The following is a 16,854-nucleotide window of genomic DNA, read 5'->3' as shown; positions in this document are numbered from 1 at the left end:
GAGTCTCTATCACGGATAGACCCATACCGGTAGGACCGGCATGATGAGCTTCATGTCGCGATGCTGGTGGTGGAAGGGAATGGGTAGAGACATAGAAAACCATTGGAGGGGATGTATAACATGCGCAAAACATAACACAGGAAAGAAGATAAAAGTCCGGATGGGACACCAAACGTGCCCAAAGGGGCCCTGGGAAGCCTTACAAATAGATTTTACTGGGCTACTGCCCAGCCAAAGGGGAAAAATGTACTGCTTGGTAATAACAGACCAGTTCACAAAATGGGTAGAAGCTTTCGCCACAAGGAACTGCACCGCTGATACAGTAGCTAAGATCCTGGCTGGGGAAATAATACCTAGGTGGGGAATGCCACTACAGTTGGACTCACATCAGGGTACACATTTTACGGGAAAAATCATGAAGCAGGTTGGCGCCCTGTTAGGGATTAAACAAAAATTTCACATCCCATATCACCCGGAGTCCTCCGGATTGGTAGAACGAATGAATAGGACCTTAAAAACAGCACTGGCTAAGGCAATCGAAGAGACCGGACCAGGGTGGGTTGAGTTACTACCACGAATCCTAATGAAATTAAGAGCAACCCCTAACCAGACTACCGGACTGACCCCCTTTGAACTAATGACAGGAAGAGCCATGAGGCTGTCAGAAGTGTTGGTTACTGGGAGTGAAGACGTAGGACCCTACAAGGACGGATACGGAGGTTCGTGATGGAACTCTGTAAATAATCACATGAGTTACAAGCGTAAGCCAGAGACCAACAAACTATTAGGGATTTCGAAAGGGACACGAAAGAACAAAAGGCTCAGGTACACAAATAGGGAGCCGGGTCATGGTGAAGATAAATCCCGAAAGACCCGGATTCTCACCAAAATGGACCAGACCCCACCAGGTGATCATGGTTAGCGATACATGCGCCTGCATGGACATGGAAGGTATCGACAAATGGAAACACTGGACTCAGTTGAAAAGATATGGATCCTAACCAACCGGTGACCACCGGGAAATGTTATGTTTTACAGGATTCTATCCCTCCTTGGAACAGGAACATCCACTGACGGAGGAAGTAATGACTCAAGACCTGTATTACAGAGATTCGGAAAACACTAGTTGCAATCCGGATTCAGTAACCCTAATGGTGATAGTCGGCACAACGTTGGATTTAAATTGCAGCATTGGACTAATGGGCATAAAACAACTTAACAGACAATCTAACCGACAGTGGGGTGGACCACTAACGAGGGCATAACACTAGCAGTAAACGAGACCACGGTGTGCTTTGTATTAGAGGAAGACCAAGGAAGTTGCGCTGAGAGGGAGGGGGTACAGATAAGGTGCATGCCCGTCTTAAGGTCCAAGTCAGCATGGATTTATGAAAGGGAAATCCTGCTTGACAAATCTTCTAGAATTTTTTGAGGATATAACTGGTAGAGTGGATAAGGGAGAACCAGTGGATGTGGTATATTTGGACTTTCAAAAGGCTTTTGACAAAGTCCCACACAAGAGATTGGTGTGCAAAATTAAAGCGCATGTTATTGGGGGTAATGTACTGATGTGGTTAGAGAACTGGTTGGCAGACAGGAAGCAGAGAGTCGGGATAAATGGGTCCTTTCAGAATGGCAGGCAGTGACTAGAGGGGTGCCGTAGGGCTCAGTGCTGGGACCCCAGCTTTTTTACAATATACATTAATGATTTGACTGGGGGAATTGAGTATAATATTTCCAAGTTTACAGATGACACGAAGCTGGGTGGCGGTGTGAGCTTGAGGAGGATGCCAAAAGGCTGCAGGGTAACTTAGACAGGTTAGGTGAGTGGGCAAACGAGTGGCAGATGCAGTATAATGTGGATAAATGTGAGGTTATCCACTTTGGTGGCAAAAACATGAAGGCAGAATATTATCTGAATGATGGCAGATTAGGAAAAGGGGAGGTGCAACGAGACATTGAAAGTTTGCATGCAGGTATAACAGGCGGTGAAGAAGGCAAATGGTATGTTGGCCTTCATAGTTAGGGGATTTGAGTATAGGAGCAGGGAGGTCTTAATGCAGGGCCTTGGTGAGGCCTCACCTGGAATATTGTGTTAAGTTTTGGTCTCCTAATCTGAGGAAGGACGTTCTTGCTATTGAGGGAGTGCAGCAAAGGTTCATTAGACTGATTCCCGGGATGGCAGGACTGACAGATGAGGAGAGACTGGTTTAAAATAGTGCACAGGTCATGAAGCACTGTCCTCTGTGAGACATGCACTCAATTAATTTGTTTTTCTTAAGCTGATATATTGTTAATTAGTGAAATCTTTACTGAAGAATTATATACAAGAAAAAGCAATGTTATCTCATAGCTTGGTCTTGCAGTGTTGTTCTATATAAACTAATATCTATAGCAATGACTCAATAAGAACTGGTCAAATTTTTCCAGAATTAATAAGATTGCCTTTTGAATTATACAAAAACTTTTTTTTGGTTTGGCTTTATACGCTGCCAGGACTGTTTCTTATTGCTAAACCCACTGCCTATTGAAAGAGATAGATCTTGTATATTAAGAGTTCTCTATATAAAGACTCAGGTTATAAATTTAGAGGATGCGATAATAATTTGCAAGTCTTCCCAGACTTCGTCCAAATATTTAAGGTGACTCCATCCAGACTATTGCATGGTGGATTGGGAGTTTATTACTAGAATATGAAGGCACCAAAAAGAAAAAAAAAACTTGTATACTTTGAGCACAAACATCTTACAGTGATGAAAAAAAATGGTAGCGTCACAGCATAAATAGAAAAATATTCATTCCCTTAATATTTTTTTTTAAAACATTTTTGTTTTTCTTTATTGAACTATGACCAGGTCCTCATAATCTCTTATAGGACATCCATTAAGAATGCATGTCAGTAAAGTAAGGGAGGTAGGTTTAAAAATTGACTTTTTAATCGATAATGGATAAGCAGGCCACTCAACTGGGAAATGTAATGCATTTTTGGTCATTTTGAGTGACTCTTTTTAGTGTGCATGCCTGGAAATCTCTGCTGCTAATGACAGGATCATGGACCATAATTATTGTAAGGGAGTCCATGTAGTAGAATAGAGAAAGAGAACAAAATGGATATGACACCCTCCCTCATAATCTGGTCTATTCTGTGGCAGATCCCTTGCACAGGTGTTTAATGAAAAGAAGAAAATGGAATACAGTTGTACCTCTCGAGTCCGGCATCCTCGGGACCCGACCAGTGCTGGAACAGAGAATTTCCCGAACCACATGAGGTCTTGCTTACCGGTACTGGTGGACAGTGCCAGGGCTGCTTTATGTGTGACACGGCAGCCTGTGGACAGCTCCCTCAACACCTGCGCACGCACTCACTGACTGACAGCCGCTCCCAGCCGATCACCGAACTGATCAGCCATTGCAGCCGATCGGAACTTTACAAAAAATAAACCCTCCTCTCCCGCAGGCCCAACTAACGCCAAACCACGGATGTTTCCAGGTGAAAAAGTCCCGGACTAGAGAGGTGCAATCTGTAACTCCTAGTAACTGTGTATTGCATTAACACCAGGCACCAAATGAGCAGCTGCCTGACTATTTTAAGTGTCATGTTCATAATGTCATACATTGTCATCATAGGCAGTCCCTCGGAATCGAGGAAGACTTGCTTCCACTCTTAGCATGAGTTCTTAGGTGGCTGTACAGTCCAATACGAGAACCACAGTCTCTGTCACAGGTGGGACAGACATTAGTTGAGGGGAAGGGGAGTCTGGTTTGCCGCACACTCCTTCCGCTGCCTACGCTTGATTTCTGCATACTCTCGGCGACGATACTCAAGGAGCTCAGCGCCTTCCCGGATGCACTTCCTCCACTTAGGGCGGTCTTGGGCCAGGAACTCCCAGGGGTCTGTGGGGATGTCGCACTTTATCAGGGAGACTTTGAGGATGTCCTTGTAACGTTTCCTCTGCCCACCTTTGGCTAGTTTGCTACGGGCGAGTTCCGAGTAGAGCACTTGCTTTGGGAGTCTTGTGTCAGGCATCGAACTATGTGGCCTGCCCAGCGGGCATGATCAAGTGTGGTCAGTGTTTCAATGCTGGGGATGTTGGCCTGGACGAGGACGCTAATCTTGATGCATCTGTCCTCCCAGGGGATTTGTGGGATCTTGCGGAGAAATCGCTGGTGGTATTTCTCCAGTGACTTGAGGTGTCTACTGTACATGGTCCTTATCTCTGAGCCATACAGGAGGGCAGGTATTACTACAGTCCTGTAGACCATGAGCTTGATGACAGCTTTGAGGGCCTGGTCTTCAAACATTCTTTTCCTCAGGCGGCCGAAGGCTGCACTGGCGCACTGGAGGCGGTGTTGGATCTCATCGTCAATGTCTGCTCTTGTTGATAGGAGGCTCCCGAGATAAGGGAAGTGGTCCACTTTGTCCAGGGCTGCACCGTGGATCTTGATGTCTGGAGGGCAGTGCTGTGCGGCTAGGACAGCATTCGTAAGCTACAGCAGGCAGGCAATAGGATGAAAACACAACTTAAACAAAGCAATGAGAAAAACTTTGTTGATTACACCATAGTTAAGGGTAGAGCAGATTATGGGGAGAAGAAGACCATAATCATAGCAGTGCAACATCCATTCCCTCTTTCTATAGCAGTGCTAAGTGGCAAAACAAAAGGTGCTAAGTTCTAAAGTGTCAGCTCGGTTCAGTGGTAACACACTTACCTCTGTCTGAGCAGATTCTGGGTTCAAGCCCCATTTCAGGTGTTGAGCACATAATTTAGGCTGACAATTTAATGTATTACTGATGGAATACTGTTTGTATTTTGGGTGTGAATTAAATCAAGGCCCAGTGTGAATGCAAAAGATCCTGGGTGCAGAAGAGTTTTACTGGTGTTCTGGCTCACATTTATCTCTCAACCAAAACTCATCATTTATCTCAATGCTGGTTGTGGCCTCGCTGTGTCTAAGTTAGGCTGTCACATTTACCTACATAACAGTAGCAACCATACTTCAAAACGATTCATTAGTTGTAAAGTGCTTTGGGATAGCTTGATTTATGTGATGGGTACCAAAACTCATTGGTACCTGTTATACAGACTCCTCTTGCCATAAATATAGTTCAGCGGCTAGTCATTAGCAGGGCAGAACTCCAGCTATACACAACAACAAGAAAACCTCAAACTTTGAAAAGATACATAACAGTTCCCAAGTGGGTGATCTATCTGTGCACTCTCAACGAAAAGAGTTCATGCCTAATGAATAAATTATACTGACTGAACATGTAATTATTGGCCCTTTCATTTGCAGTCAGTAGTGAAGTGGCGGCAATCGCCGCTGACCTCGAAGAAAGCTGCCTACAGAGATCTCGTGATCTCTGTGGCAATAACTTTAGATGCCTCGGCGTGAAATTGATTGTAACGCTGTCAAAAAGCTATCCTTAATGTAGTGCAGCAGTGATGTCATCAGACTGTCTCAGCAGCCAATCACATTGAAGAATTCTCATAGACAGCAAACCAGGAAATGATAAGCACTGATTATCTGCAATTTTAAAAAATGTTACAGAGAGTGTAACATAAATTGAGACATACACATGGGGTTAAGGTAGAAGTTGAAATATCATGAACAAACTTTGAAAAAAACATTTTTTAAATCTTGTAATTTTTATCACAATGTAGAAATTCGACATTCCACAAATCTAAAATTAATTTTTCAGAACGGTTATTTAGCAGTCAATATGCTGTTAAAACCCTAGTTACATCTATTCCAACAAAACTTAACATTTAATGGGCTGGTAACAGTTTTGGTCAGTTCCACTGATTACCAGCGATGGGGGGGGTGCGGGGGGAGAGGAGGCGTCCACAGCGCAGTCAGTGTCGGAGCAGTGAATGACTGACCATAACCTCAGGATTTCCGCTTTTAGTTAGTCAGTTTCAGAAGGGTAATGATAGCGAATGCCAACAGTTTGCCATCAATACCCACCATAAAATCCGGGTCATTATTATTTCAAATATGTTGCACACAAGACAATGTCCCCAACTTTAGGTGGCAGCACAATTACCATTTATCACACCAGCTATAAACAAAGTCCTAGATTTAATTGAGTTATTTAATTGAGCGAATGGATGATGGCGCTGACACAGATGCTTTCTTACTAATCTTAGGAATCAACTATTTGTAAATTTATGAAAGTACAGTTGAGTAAGTGAGGTTTTGTACAAATTTATACCACTGTCTCTCATCTCAGTGACTTGGGTTCCAGTCAAACTCTGACTGATGGAAACAATCCTTTCTCTGCTGGTTGTCAGAATGATCCATGAAATGAATTTATCTTTCTCTCACCAATTTTGTCTGATCAATTTTTCCTCTCTTCCTCCATTACTTCTCCAAGTGTGCATTATTGACGTGTGATTCATGTCCACGTTTGCGAAATGGCTACTCGTTTATGTGAGGCCCTGTTGCTGAGTCCTAATCTGCCTTCATCCAATGGCCATATGAAATTACTTCAAAGAAGAGGAATCCAGGAGAATTGTTCCATTCCCCAGCACTCATACCCTTCTCCTTGATCAGCACAGAAATTCACTCAAAGTCATTAATTTTTTTTAAATGCAGCATGCGTTCTTATTCAAAATATCAATGAATCAAAATAATGAGCTATTTAATCACGTAACAGAATTATTTCTACACTGCTTACAGCTGAAAAAACCGCATGCAGGTCATTTAGATAAATGTCATGATTTCATACAGAGGATAATTTTTAAACTTTGTTGCGCAGGCAGAGCAGAAGTAGCCTGGTAGAGCAAATTGCCCGTCCATTTTAAAACCAGATTACCACCCAGACAGTGCAGTGCAACAATATCCATATAATCTTTAGCCAAGCAAATAAAATAATAATTGGCATAATCCTGATCACGTTATGCACAACCTCCTGAAGTGAAAAAACAATCCAATAAACATGATCACAAATTCATAATTTAACTTGAACACTAGGGTTGGATTTTCAGCTTTGCTGATTTCAGGGCGGTAATGGCGGTAAAGTTTGCACCTCAGTCATCACAATAGGACAGCTGGGCACTAGGTGTGGGGCGGAGCCCTAAGGGAGGCATTGTAAATCTCTCTTAGGGTGCTAGGCTGGCTGAGCATGGGAAAATCCTGAGCTAAAGTGTCAGCCCGGGAGTGCTCTAAGAGAGGCCTGGGGAGAAAAAAAAACTTTAAAAAAAGCCCACCAAAAACATTCCCAATCCATAGCGCATCCCACCACAACATAAATTGCAAAAATAGAAAAGAAAAAACAATCACTCTTACCTGAGGACGACATTACTTACCTGCAGCCGGTATAGGTTGGACTGCCCGTTTTCACAGGCGATCCCAGAACAGCGCACTACGGGGCATATAGGTCAGGCGGGACTCAAAAAGTGAGCCGGTGTCGCAACCAGGGGTGTTGCTGCTCCGTGCCCCCGCAAAATTGGCCCCGAAAACCCCCTTTGGGCGCTGGAAGCTCACCGCCCACCCAGAAGAGCTCACCGCCGTTATTGCCGCTCCTCCAGAGCGAAAACTGGAGGGCAAATCATCGGAAAACCTGCCCCCTATATCTTTGATGGATTCATACCTTTATTTGCAATATTTTACCCACACAACAAACACTCAATATTAATTGCAGCTGATTTTGACACGTAATTTTAATGCATTATGGACCCGAACTTGGACAATGCTGAGGTCCACCCAAGTGCCACTCCCTGCCGAGTGTCCTGGCGGTACTTTGGCAGGGAGATTCCTCCAAAATATCTGCATGAATGAAAAGATAGAAATGCTTGTACCACCAACTTTCCTTTGTTCCCTCTGTTTCACAGGCAAAGTAAAAATTATGTAGTGAAATACTTTCTTTTCAGTTTTCTATGAAATGAGATTTACAAACTAACCCATATCGAGGATCCAACGCAATGGCCCGTGGATACACCATGGCACCTGCAATTAGGGTTGTCCTCATGGTGCCATCCAGTTTTGCTACTTCAATCTGTTCCATTTTGCTGTCTATCCAGTAGATGTTTTCTGCGATCCAGTCCACAGCTAGCCCTTCGGGAGTGTCTAGACCGTGCTGTACAATAACTTCCACACTGCTTACAGCTGAAAAAACAATCATGTCGTTCCATAAACATCAAGGTTAGTTCATTCTTTCTCTTTTTAAACTCAGTAATAATTGGCATAATCATGTTCATCTTGTACAAAATCTACTGACCGATCTGAAAAAACAACCCAATAAACTGAACCACAAATACATTACACAATTTTGCGCAGTTAGACTGTTTGATATTCTATATATTTGTTGGATTCAAAAACTTTCGTTTGCAACATTTTGCCCATGTAGCAAGATGTTAGCCAACAAACCCACAATGAATGGAAAAATAAACTGGTTTGAAAATGACTGATTCTTCTGTTCATTTTGGCACTTAGAAGATGTTAAGCAATACTTAGTGCAGCTGTTTTTCTCCAGCTGGTAAAGCAATGTAAGTTAAAAAAAGGAAATTAAGTATAACTTTAACATCCTTAGAATGAGCAACCTACTCATTCGGCATGTTGATGAAGTTAAGAGTGCCGGAATGACATTTCTAGCAATGGAATTCTTCACATGATTGACTCCCAATCTCAGCCCAGCAATCTGCCGAGCACATCCAATGGAGGCTATGTATTTACTCCGAGGCAAGGGTATAACATTAGTGGGCTAATCACCTCATTTATACCTCTTTCCCAGTCAGCTCAGTTAAAATAATATAATACTTCACAGTTTCAATATTTCTGCACTGACACCTGGTTTATTTGTACCTGTGAAAACATTGGAAAATATGCAAAAAAAGCAGAGCAAAATAAGGGGAAAAATATACAATCTACTGGAGAATCTTTCCAGGACTTGGGAAAAACGAGCCTTATGAAATACGTAACCTGTTCTAATCTGGATATTCTGATGCTATTTAATACAACGAGTAAAATTTTAAAATAAGCACAAAAATTATGATTCAAGTGTGCAAACCTGATATTATATTTGTGGCTAACTTCACTGGTCATATTTTTGAAACTACAACTACTGCAGGGACTGTACCATATTGTATAACTTTGGGATTGGCTTTTTCATTTCTGATTTGCAAGATTTTGCTTGCAGCAAGATTTGGCCTTTTGAAGCCTGAACTCCTGTGGCTGAGCTTTCAAAATGACCTGCACTCAGTTTTAACCTTATCAATCAATTATACAGATGTGTTGGTGAGGTGGAAAGTGAGCATACAATCCTTTTGAAAGCTAAGACTTAGATTTAAGTGGGGTAAGAACTCACCATGACTGGAACAAATGTCACTGCAGACTAACTCTAGAGACGGTATTGTCTAAACAGAAAGTCTGCACTCAACATTGACGATATATTTTCAGGCAGCACAGGTTGGCATTTCCATTCTCATCTTTCACTAATGTCAGAATATACTAAGCTAGCAAAAGGCTACTAAGCCCAGCAAATTCTTTTTGTTGCATCTCAGTCACCCTAATCATGTCCCTTCTTCCTGCAGTTACATGTCTTGTTGGCTCTTGAACCCATTTATACTTTTCACTTTGTGACCATCCCTGGTAACTTATCCCAGAAGTCTCTTAGCTTTGGGTAAAAACAAAATCTACCTCCGCTTCTTACTTCTAACATCCTAATCTTTGACCCTTTTCTTCTGGTATATTAATCCTACAACATAGTAGACAATTATTTGTACACATGTATTAATCGGGTTTGTGGATCCAAGCTTTGCTTCTATCTCAAATCAAATGAAACAAACTGAAGTGAAATTGACTGAACCCACCTTGTAAATTTTAAGAATCCAATATATGGAATTGGGCAGGTTTTGCATAGGTAAACATGGTGTTGAAGCCACATTTCTATTTTGAAATAATAGGAGGGATATTTACTCTGGTCACTATTTGTTACAATAATCATGAAAGCATTCTGAAGAACAAGTGTAATGGGCCTGAAATCCCAGTTCTTGGCTTCCTGCTGGGCGCTCGCCTGAAAGTAAAAGAAAAGATCCGCACCTACCTTTTGCTCCTGCGCCCTCCAGCACATCGGAGCGCGTTCACGTTTTGGAGATGCGGAGGGAGAAGTTGGAGTGACGAGGCACTGGACAGCCAATGAAGGTACAGTATTCTCATTCATAATAATAGGAACTCCGTAAGTACGAATTCTCATTATTATGAATGAGAACACCCCCCACCGCAAACACCCAGATACTAGTAAAATTTTTTTTAAAAACTCACATATTTAACATTAATTTAAATTAAAGTTAATGAAACGTGTTAAAAAAATCCGAAATATTTTTTTCTATGTGTTTTAATTAGGTTTTAAAATAAACCTACCTTAGTGGACAGGGTTTTTAACATAAAAATGTGGTTTTAAATTTTATTTTTATATGTTTTTCATATGTTTTAAAACTCTTACGCTGGTAAGAGTAGGTTATGTGCCTGCTTTTACCCCAGGCGCAAGAGTTTTAAGGATATTCGCTGAGCAAGAGATGGGCAAATAGTGCAATCTCGCCCAAGCGAATGTCCTGGCTGCCAAAATGCATTGGCTCTGTCAAGCTAAAACTTGACAAATTTGAAAAGCCGGTTTTCGGCGCATGCGCATTGTGCGCCGAAAACCGGCTTTGCGGGGCCTTACGGGGTCTGTACGTATTCTGTACGGACCCAGCGAGGCTGGAATTTCAGGCCCATTATTTCATTAGGACTAGCAATTACAGGAAAATCTTGCACTATATTTACAGTGTTTTTAACACAGTGCCCGAAGGAAATCTTTAATGTTGCTAATTTTGGCATATATTAGATATGCAGCTTTTATAGGGAACATGTAGCAACTGTATAAAAGAAGTGGTACCATAAAATATATACCTCCAACTTCTGAGAGCTTTCCTTTGTAAATTTTATCTTCCACGACATCAGTCCAATAGAGAGAACTCTGATTGAAATGGAAATCAATTGCAATAGTGTTCCTCAAGCCAGGGACTAATAAGTTATAGTCCTGCTTGTGAAGATCCAGTCTTCGAATTTCATGACGAATGGAAAAAATGATGTATGGCTCAAAAGGATCTGTCAAAGAAAACACATGTCTGAGTTTATTATGTAAATTCAAATAAGTGTTAAAAGAAAACACTATGCAGTTAAAGGTAAAAATGACCTACCTAAACTAATGCAACTATCACCATCGGGTGCAAGTATCCAGCCCTCATAACATGAGCACTTAATTGTCTTCTTGTGTTGCTCACACACTTGGCTGCACTTGAGGTGTTTTCTACAGTAATCGAGGACAATGCAGGTTTTCTTGTCTGAGCTCAGGTGCATTCCTGTAGGGCAAGAGCATACGATGCCTTCGCCAGTTACAAAAGTGCAGTGGTGACTGCATCCTCCATTATTCAGAGAGCACTCATCTGTGAACAAAAGTAACCAATTGATTTAAGAGTAACAACCATTTCGAATGTTATCAAATACCTTTTACAAATGACACAATTTGCTACAGCCACACCAAGAGGGCACATAATTAAGAACATAAGAACATAAGAAATAGAAGCAGGAGTAGGCTATATGGCCCCTCGAGCATGCTCCACTATTTAATACAATCATGGCTGATCTGATCATGGACTCAGATCCACTTCCCTGCCCGCTCCCCATAACCCTTTATTCCCTTATTGGTTAAGATAAGAGGGGGCTCGACAAGGTGCTTGCAGAGAGGATATTTCCACTAAAACTAGGGGACATAGTCTCAGAATTAGAGTCGCCCATTTAAAACTAAGATGAGGAGGAATTTCTTCTCTCAGACGGCTGTAAATCTTTGGAATTCTCTGCCCCAGAGAGCTGTGCAGGCTGGGTCATTGAATATATTTAAGGTGCAGATAGACAGATTTGTGAGCGATAAAGGAATAAATGGTTATGGGGAGCGGGCAGGACTTGAGTCTATGATCAGTTCAGCCATGATCTTATTCAATGGCAGAGCAGGCTCGAGGGGCCAGGTGGCCTACTCCTCCTATTTCTTATGTTCTTGTTATTAAAGACAACTGGAAGCTAAGCGGCTTATGTCAAATTGAGTTTGTGCTCAGATAAGGTCTACCACCTGGACACGTGTAATTAGATTTCATTATTTCTGGCAGTGCTTGTTGAAGATGACAGATTTGAAAGATCCAAGTATAGCACTACTTAACTATAAGGAGAAAACAGGAACAATTTCTAGTTTTGAAGATCTCAATGAACATAACCCATCTTTTACTTCAAAGGAGACTCATCGAAGTAGACATTTTGTTTGTAGCACACTATCTAACTTTTTAGTAAAACATATCATTTTTGATGCTAAGTGTGGTCTGAAGATAAGAGGCAATCATAGAATCAGAAAATTTTACAGTGCAGAAGGCGGCCATTCGGCCCACCGTACTTGTGTCAGCTCTTTGAAAGAGCTATCCAATTAGCCGCACACCCCTGCTATTTCTCCTAATCCCTGCAAATGTTTCTCCTTATAGGATTTATCCAATTCCCTTTTGAAGGTTGCTGCTGAATCTACTTCCACCACCCTTTCAGGCAGTGCATTCCAGATCAGATCAACTCACTGTGTATTTTTTTTTGTGATATTTATTTTCTTATCAAACATTGATCAGTGGTATGAAGATCAATGTTTGATAAGAAGATAAATATCAGCAATACAAATCAAGCAATATATTAGCATTTTTAAAAATTTGAACTTAAATCTCATTGTTGCTGAACTGTTTTTGATTTTTATTTCTATCTGTGAGACGAACTGCTGTTAATGCCATGTTAATGTTTGTAAATTTCAGGCTGCAAGTCAGAAGAAACCAGGATGAAATGCCCATCTTACTTTCTCTTTAAAATTGCTTCACTTTGTGTGCATCGAGGGTGTGAGACTGACGCAGGGAAGGAGAAGATGCATGAGGAAAGGGTAGCAAGGTGGAGTAAAGAGAGAGACAGGGGCAGAATGAGATAGACAGAGGGAGAGAAATGACCAGAAATGGAACAAGTCAGATGGAAACAGATAGGGTTGAAGCTTCACAAAGGCGAATGAGGATACGGGGCCCAGAAGAGCCGAGGGCCCAGAGGTAGCACGGGCCTGCCCACACTGCGGTATGTGTGCACTAGGTCCATGCAGCAGAGCAGGTCTCCAGTCATCCTGGTTCAACCCTTGCCACTGGATAAAGGCCTAGCTCTGTCAGGCCCGTGTGGTGGCTGGTGCGCAAAGGTCACCACAGGTTAAAAAAATCCACGCACAGGCATCTTCCACCCCCTCAACTGGAGTTCAGGACTGGAACATCGTGTCTTTCATTGAAACATCTATGAACTCTTGTGGATGCAAGTCATCCTTGCTCGAGGGACTGCCTATGATGATGAATGCCATCAAAGAATCTGGAGCTCAGGAAGTCCACTCTGCCCATCAAGATCACTCCATCCACAACCTGTGTATATCTATTCCTGCACCACCTGTTAATTCCTTATTTTAAATAACACCTATGTTCCTCCCCTAACTCCTTTTGTGCTGTTAATATCTCTATAATCTTAATCCTTCCCTCCCCCCGCATCAACAAATATCTATCAGCTCCCATTTTAAAGGTGTCAACTGACCTCAAATCAATTACCTTTTCAGGGAATCACATGTGTACTAACCTGTGGGGACTTTTTTTTCCTAACGCCTCGTCCTTGTCTGAAATTTGCATTTTTTCTGCTTTATTCTTCTAGTCATACACTTCAACATTAGTTTTTACATAAAGAATAAATGCATCTAGAGAGAGAATATGTACGTGTGTGTGTATGAGTGTGTGTATGTATGTGTGTGTTCATAAGTGTGTATGTGTGTGTGTACATGTGGGGGGGTTCTTTTTAAATGTTATTCATGTGTAAATTCTTCCTGTTCTAACAAGTGATCCACACTTGAAACAGTGACCCGGATTCTGAAACTGCAACTTCAGGATTTAGTGCATGCGCAGCTAAACATGGAAATCCTGAAGTGGTCCATCTCTGATTCACCACAGGCTGCACTGTGGACCTCCCCATAGACGGCAATCAGTGAAATCAGTAGATCTAATGAAAAAAAAGCTTTTCCGCACTAATATTGCTGTTAAACACCCCATTAAATTTTAAGCCATGTTGGAATAGGCGTAACTGGGGGTTTTATCAGCGTATTAACTGCTAAACAACCAGTCTGGCCCTGTAAAACTAATGTTATATCTGCGGATTGTCAAATTTCTCCATTGTGATAAAAATTACTAGATTTAAAAAAATATCTATTTTTAAAGTTTGTTCAAGATATTTCAGCTTTTACCTTAACCTCGTGTATGTCGTGAACTTTATTTCACTATCTGTGGCATTTTTTTAAAATGAAGAGAATTAGTGCTTTTCATTTCCTGGTTTGCTGTCTGAGAGAATAGTTCTAAGTGATTGGCTGCTTCGATAGTTTGATGACATCACTGCTGTTCTTCACTGGAGTTCCCCTTTTGATAGTGCTACAATTAATTTCACATCAAGGAAGCTAAAATTCTTACCACAGAGGTCACAAGATCTCAGTGGGCAGCTTTCTTCGAGGTCAGCAGCGATTGACGTCGCTTCACCACTGATCGCAAATTACGGGCCATTAGCTTAGCTGTTCTCTCCACTGATGCTGTAATACAGCCAGCAGTTGTGTAAAGCTCCATCTATTCCACCCCAATAATGTGGCTTAGGCAAACCTGGGAGGAGCATACCACCTGCACTAATGTGACATTTCTGACTTGCAGCATTGTGTTCTGTCTGAGTGATTGTGTCAAATTAGGGTCAGCTTTACACTGTGCACCAAGCCTGATAGGAACAGAAATGAGATTCCCCATTTCATGTAAAACCCTTACAGGTACCAAAGACAGAAACTGCTATCTAATTTGTCTGGGCTAATCTGGATTCAGATCTCAGAAATGAACACATTCACAGCCAGCGCATCATATCTGGGTAGCTTTTCACTTATGAGCGATCATTTATATGAAGGTTTCATTCTGAATCTGTCCTTAAATTTATATATCTCTTGATGTCAGATATACATGCACACATGCACTACACATTTAACAATTAACTTTGGTTCTGCAGCTGTTATTAATTGACACAAGCACCACAAGTGCCACTTTACTCAAGAAATAGTTTGCATGATGATTTCCGGCACTGTTGCTCAAATTTGACGCCAAAATGTTTTGCTTTCCTGAAAAGGTAATAAAATATTGGAAAACAATTTTGTAATCCTATGCAGCACCAAACAGTTTCAAACAAACTTGCATGTCAAACACAAAGAGCCTACCACAAAGAGCACTCTCATCGGCACCATCTGGACATTCTTCTTTCCCATTGCAAAACTTTTCCGGCAGAAGGCAAATCGAGGTATTCCCAGCACAAGGATAGGTTGGTGGTTTGCAACCAAATGCTCCACAGTTCTCTTCATCCGAGTGGTCTTCACAGTCACTTTCTCCATCACAGAGCCAAGTCATATTGATACATCTTCCTTTGAAGGACAAAATATAAAGGGTCTATATCATCTGTTCAAAACTGTTCAAGAGATTGCTTCAGAACGGTACAGTATGGGCCTCATTTTTATTCTCCAAATGTATGTACTGTAATTTCAAAGTTGTTATTTATTATTGGGCTTTTAGGTCTTCAATATGTGCCAAAAATATCACCATAGTCGCTTAGGTGAAGAAAACATGTTATCATAATGTTTTTTAACTTTTTGACGAGACTTTGTCACAAAAATGCAATAGTCAGTGTCATGTAGGAGTTTGATGATTTAAAAAAAAACACAAACCACAGTAAGAAATAGACTAAAATGTATTTTTGTGTGTGTGTAGACACAGCAGCACCATTACATTTAAAATCACTGGGTGGGTCAGCAAATACTATGCACTACCTGTTATACCTGTAATAACCGTGATAACTGTTTGCTGTGGAAGTCCAACGGATCTATCACAGACCAAATCTACATCCGGACCGGGGTTAAGCAGGGCTGCGTCATCGTCCCAACCCTCTTCTCAATCTTTCTCGCCACCATGCTCCACCTCGCAGTCAACAAGCTCCCCGCTGGAGTGGAATCAGTGGGAATCAGTGGGAAACTGTTCAACATGCGCCGTCTCTAGACAGGTCCAAGACCACCCCAACCTCTGTCGTCGAGCTACAGTACATGGACGATGCCTGCATCTGCGCACATACAGAGGCTGATCTCCAGGACACAGTCAATGTATTTACTGAGGTATACGAAAGCATAGGCCTTATACTAAACATCCGTAAGACAAAGGTCCTCCACCAGCCTCTGTCCTCACCGCACAGCACTGCCGCCCAGTCATCAAGATCCACGGCGTGGCACTGGACACCGTGGACCACTTCCCATATCTCAGAAGCCTCCTATCAACAAAAGCAGGCATCAACGATGAGATCCAACACCGCCTCCAGTGCACCATTGCAGCTTTCGGCCAACGGACGAAAAGAGTGTTTGAAGAACAGGCCCTCAAAACTGCCACCAAGCTCCATGTCGACAGGGCTGTAGTAATACCTGCCCTCCTGTATGGCTCAGAGACATGGATCATGTACAGCAGACACCTCAAGTCGCTGGAGAAATATCACCAACGATGTCTCCGCAAGATTCCACAAATCCCCTGGGAGGACAGGTGCACCGACATCAGCGTCTTCGTCCAGGCCAACATCCGCAGCATTGAAGCACTGACCACACTCGATCAGCTCCGCTGGGCAGGCCACATAGTTCGCATGCCAGACACGGGACTCCCAAAGCAAGTGTTCTACTCGGAGCTCCTTCATGGCAAATGAGCCAAAGATGAGCAGTGGAAACATTACAAG

General features: G+C 42.1%; 1 protein-coding gene across 1 annotated transcript in view; it reads right to left on the bottom strand.

Annotated features, from left to right (window-relative positions):
- LOC139253819 (low-density lipoprotein receptor-related protein 1-like) overlaps positions 1–16,854 on the bottom strand; it is a 2,398,725-nt gene that overhangs the window by 1,083,817 nt on the left and 1,298,054 nt on the right. Inside the window, exons 23-26 of the mRNA XM_070873585.1 lie at positions 15,311–15,511; positions 11,181–11,426; positions 10,891–11,088; positions 7,905–8,109 (exon numbers count right to left, since the gene is read on the bottom strand). Coding sequence (XP_070729686.1) covers positions 7,905–8,109; positions 10,891–11,088; positions 11,181–11,426; positions 15,311–15,511 — 850 coding nt within the window. The remainder of the gene's footprint in view (positions 1–7,904; positions 8,110–10,890; positions 11,089–11,180; positions 11,427–15,310; positions 15,512–16,854) is intronic.

Source organism: Pristiophorus japonicus, chromosome 3 (genome assembly GCF_044704955.1).
Source record: "Pristiophorus japonicus isolate sPriJap1 chromosome 3, sPriJap1.hap1, whole genome shotgun sequence".
Taxonomy (NCBI): Eukaryota; Metazoa; Chordata; class Chondrichthyes; family Pristiophoridae; genus Pristiophorus; species Pristiophorus japonicus.
Note: the sequence above shows the minus strand (reverse complement) of the source record. Positions and strands in the feature narration are given on the sequence as shown.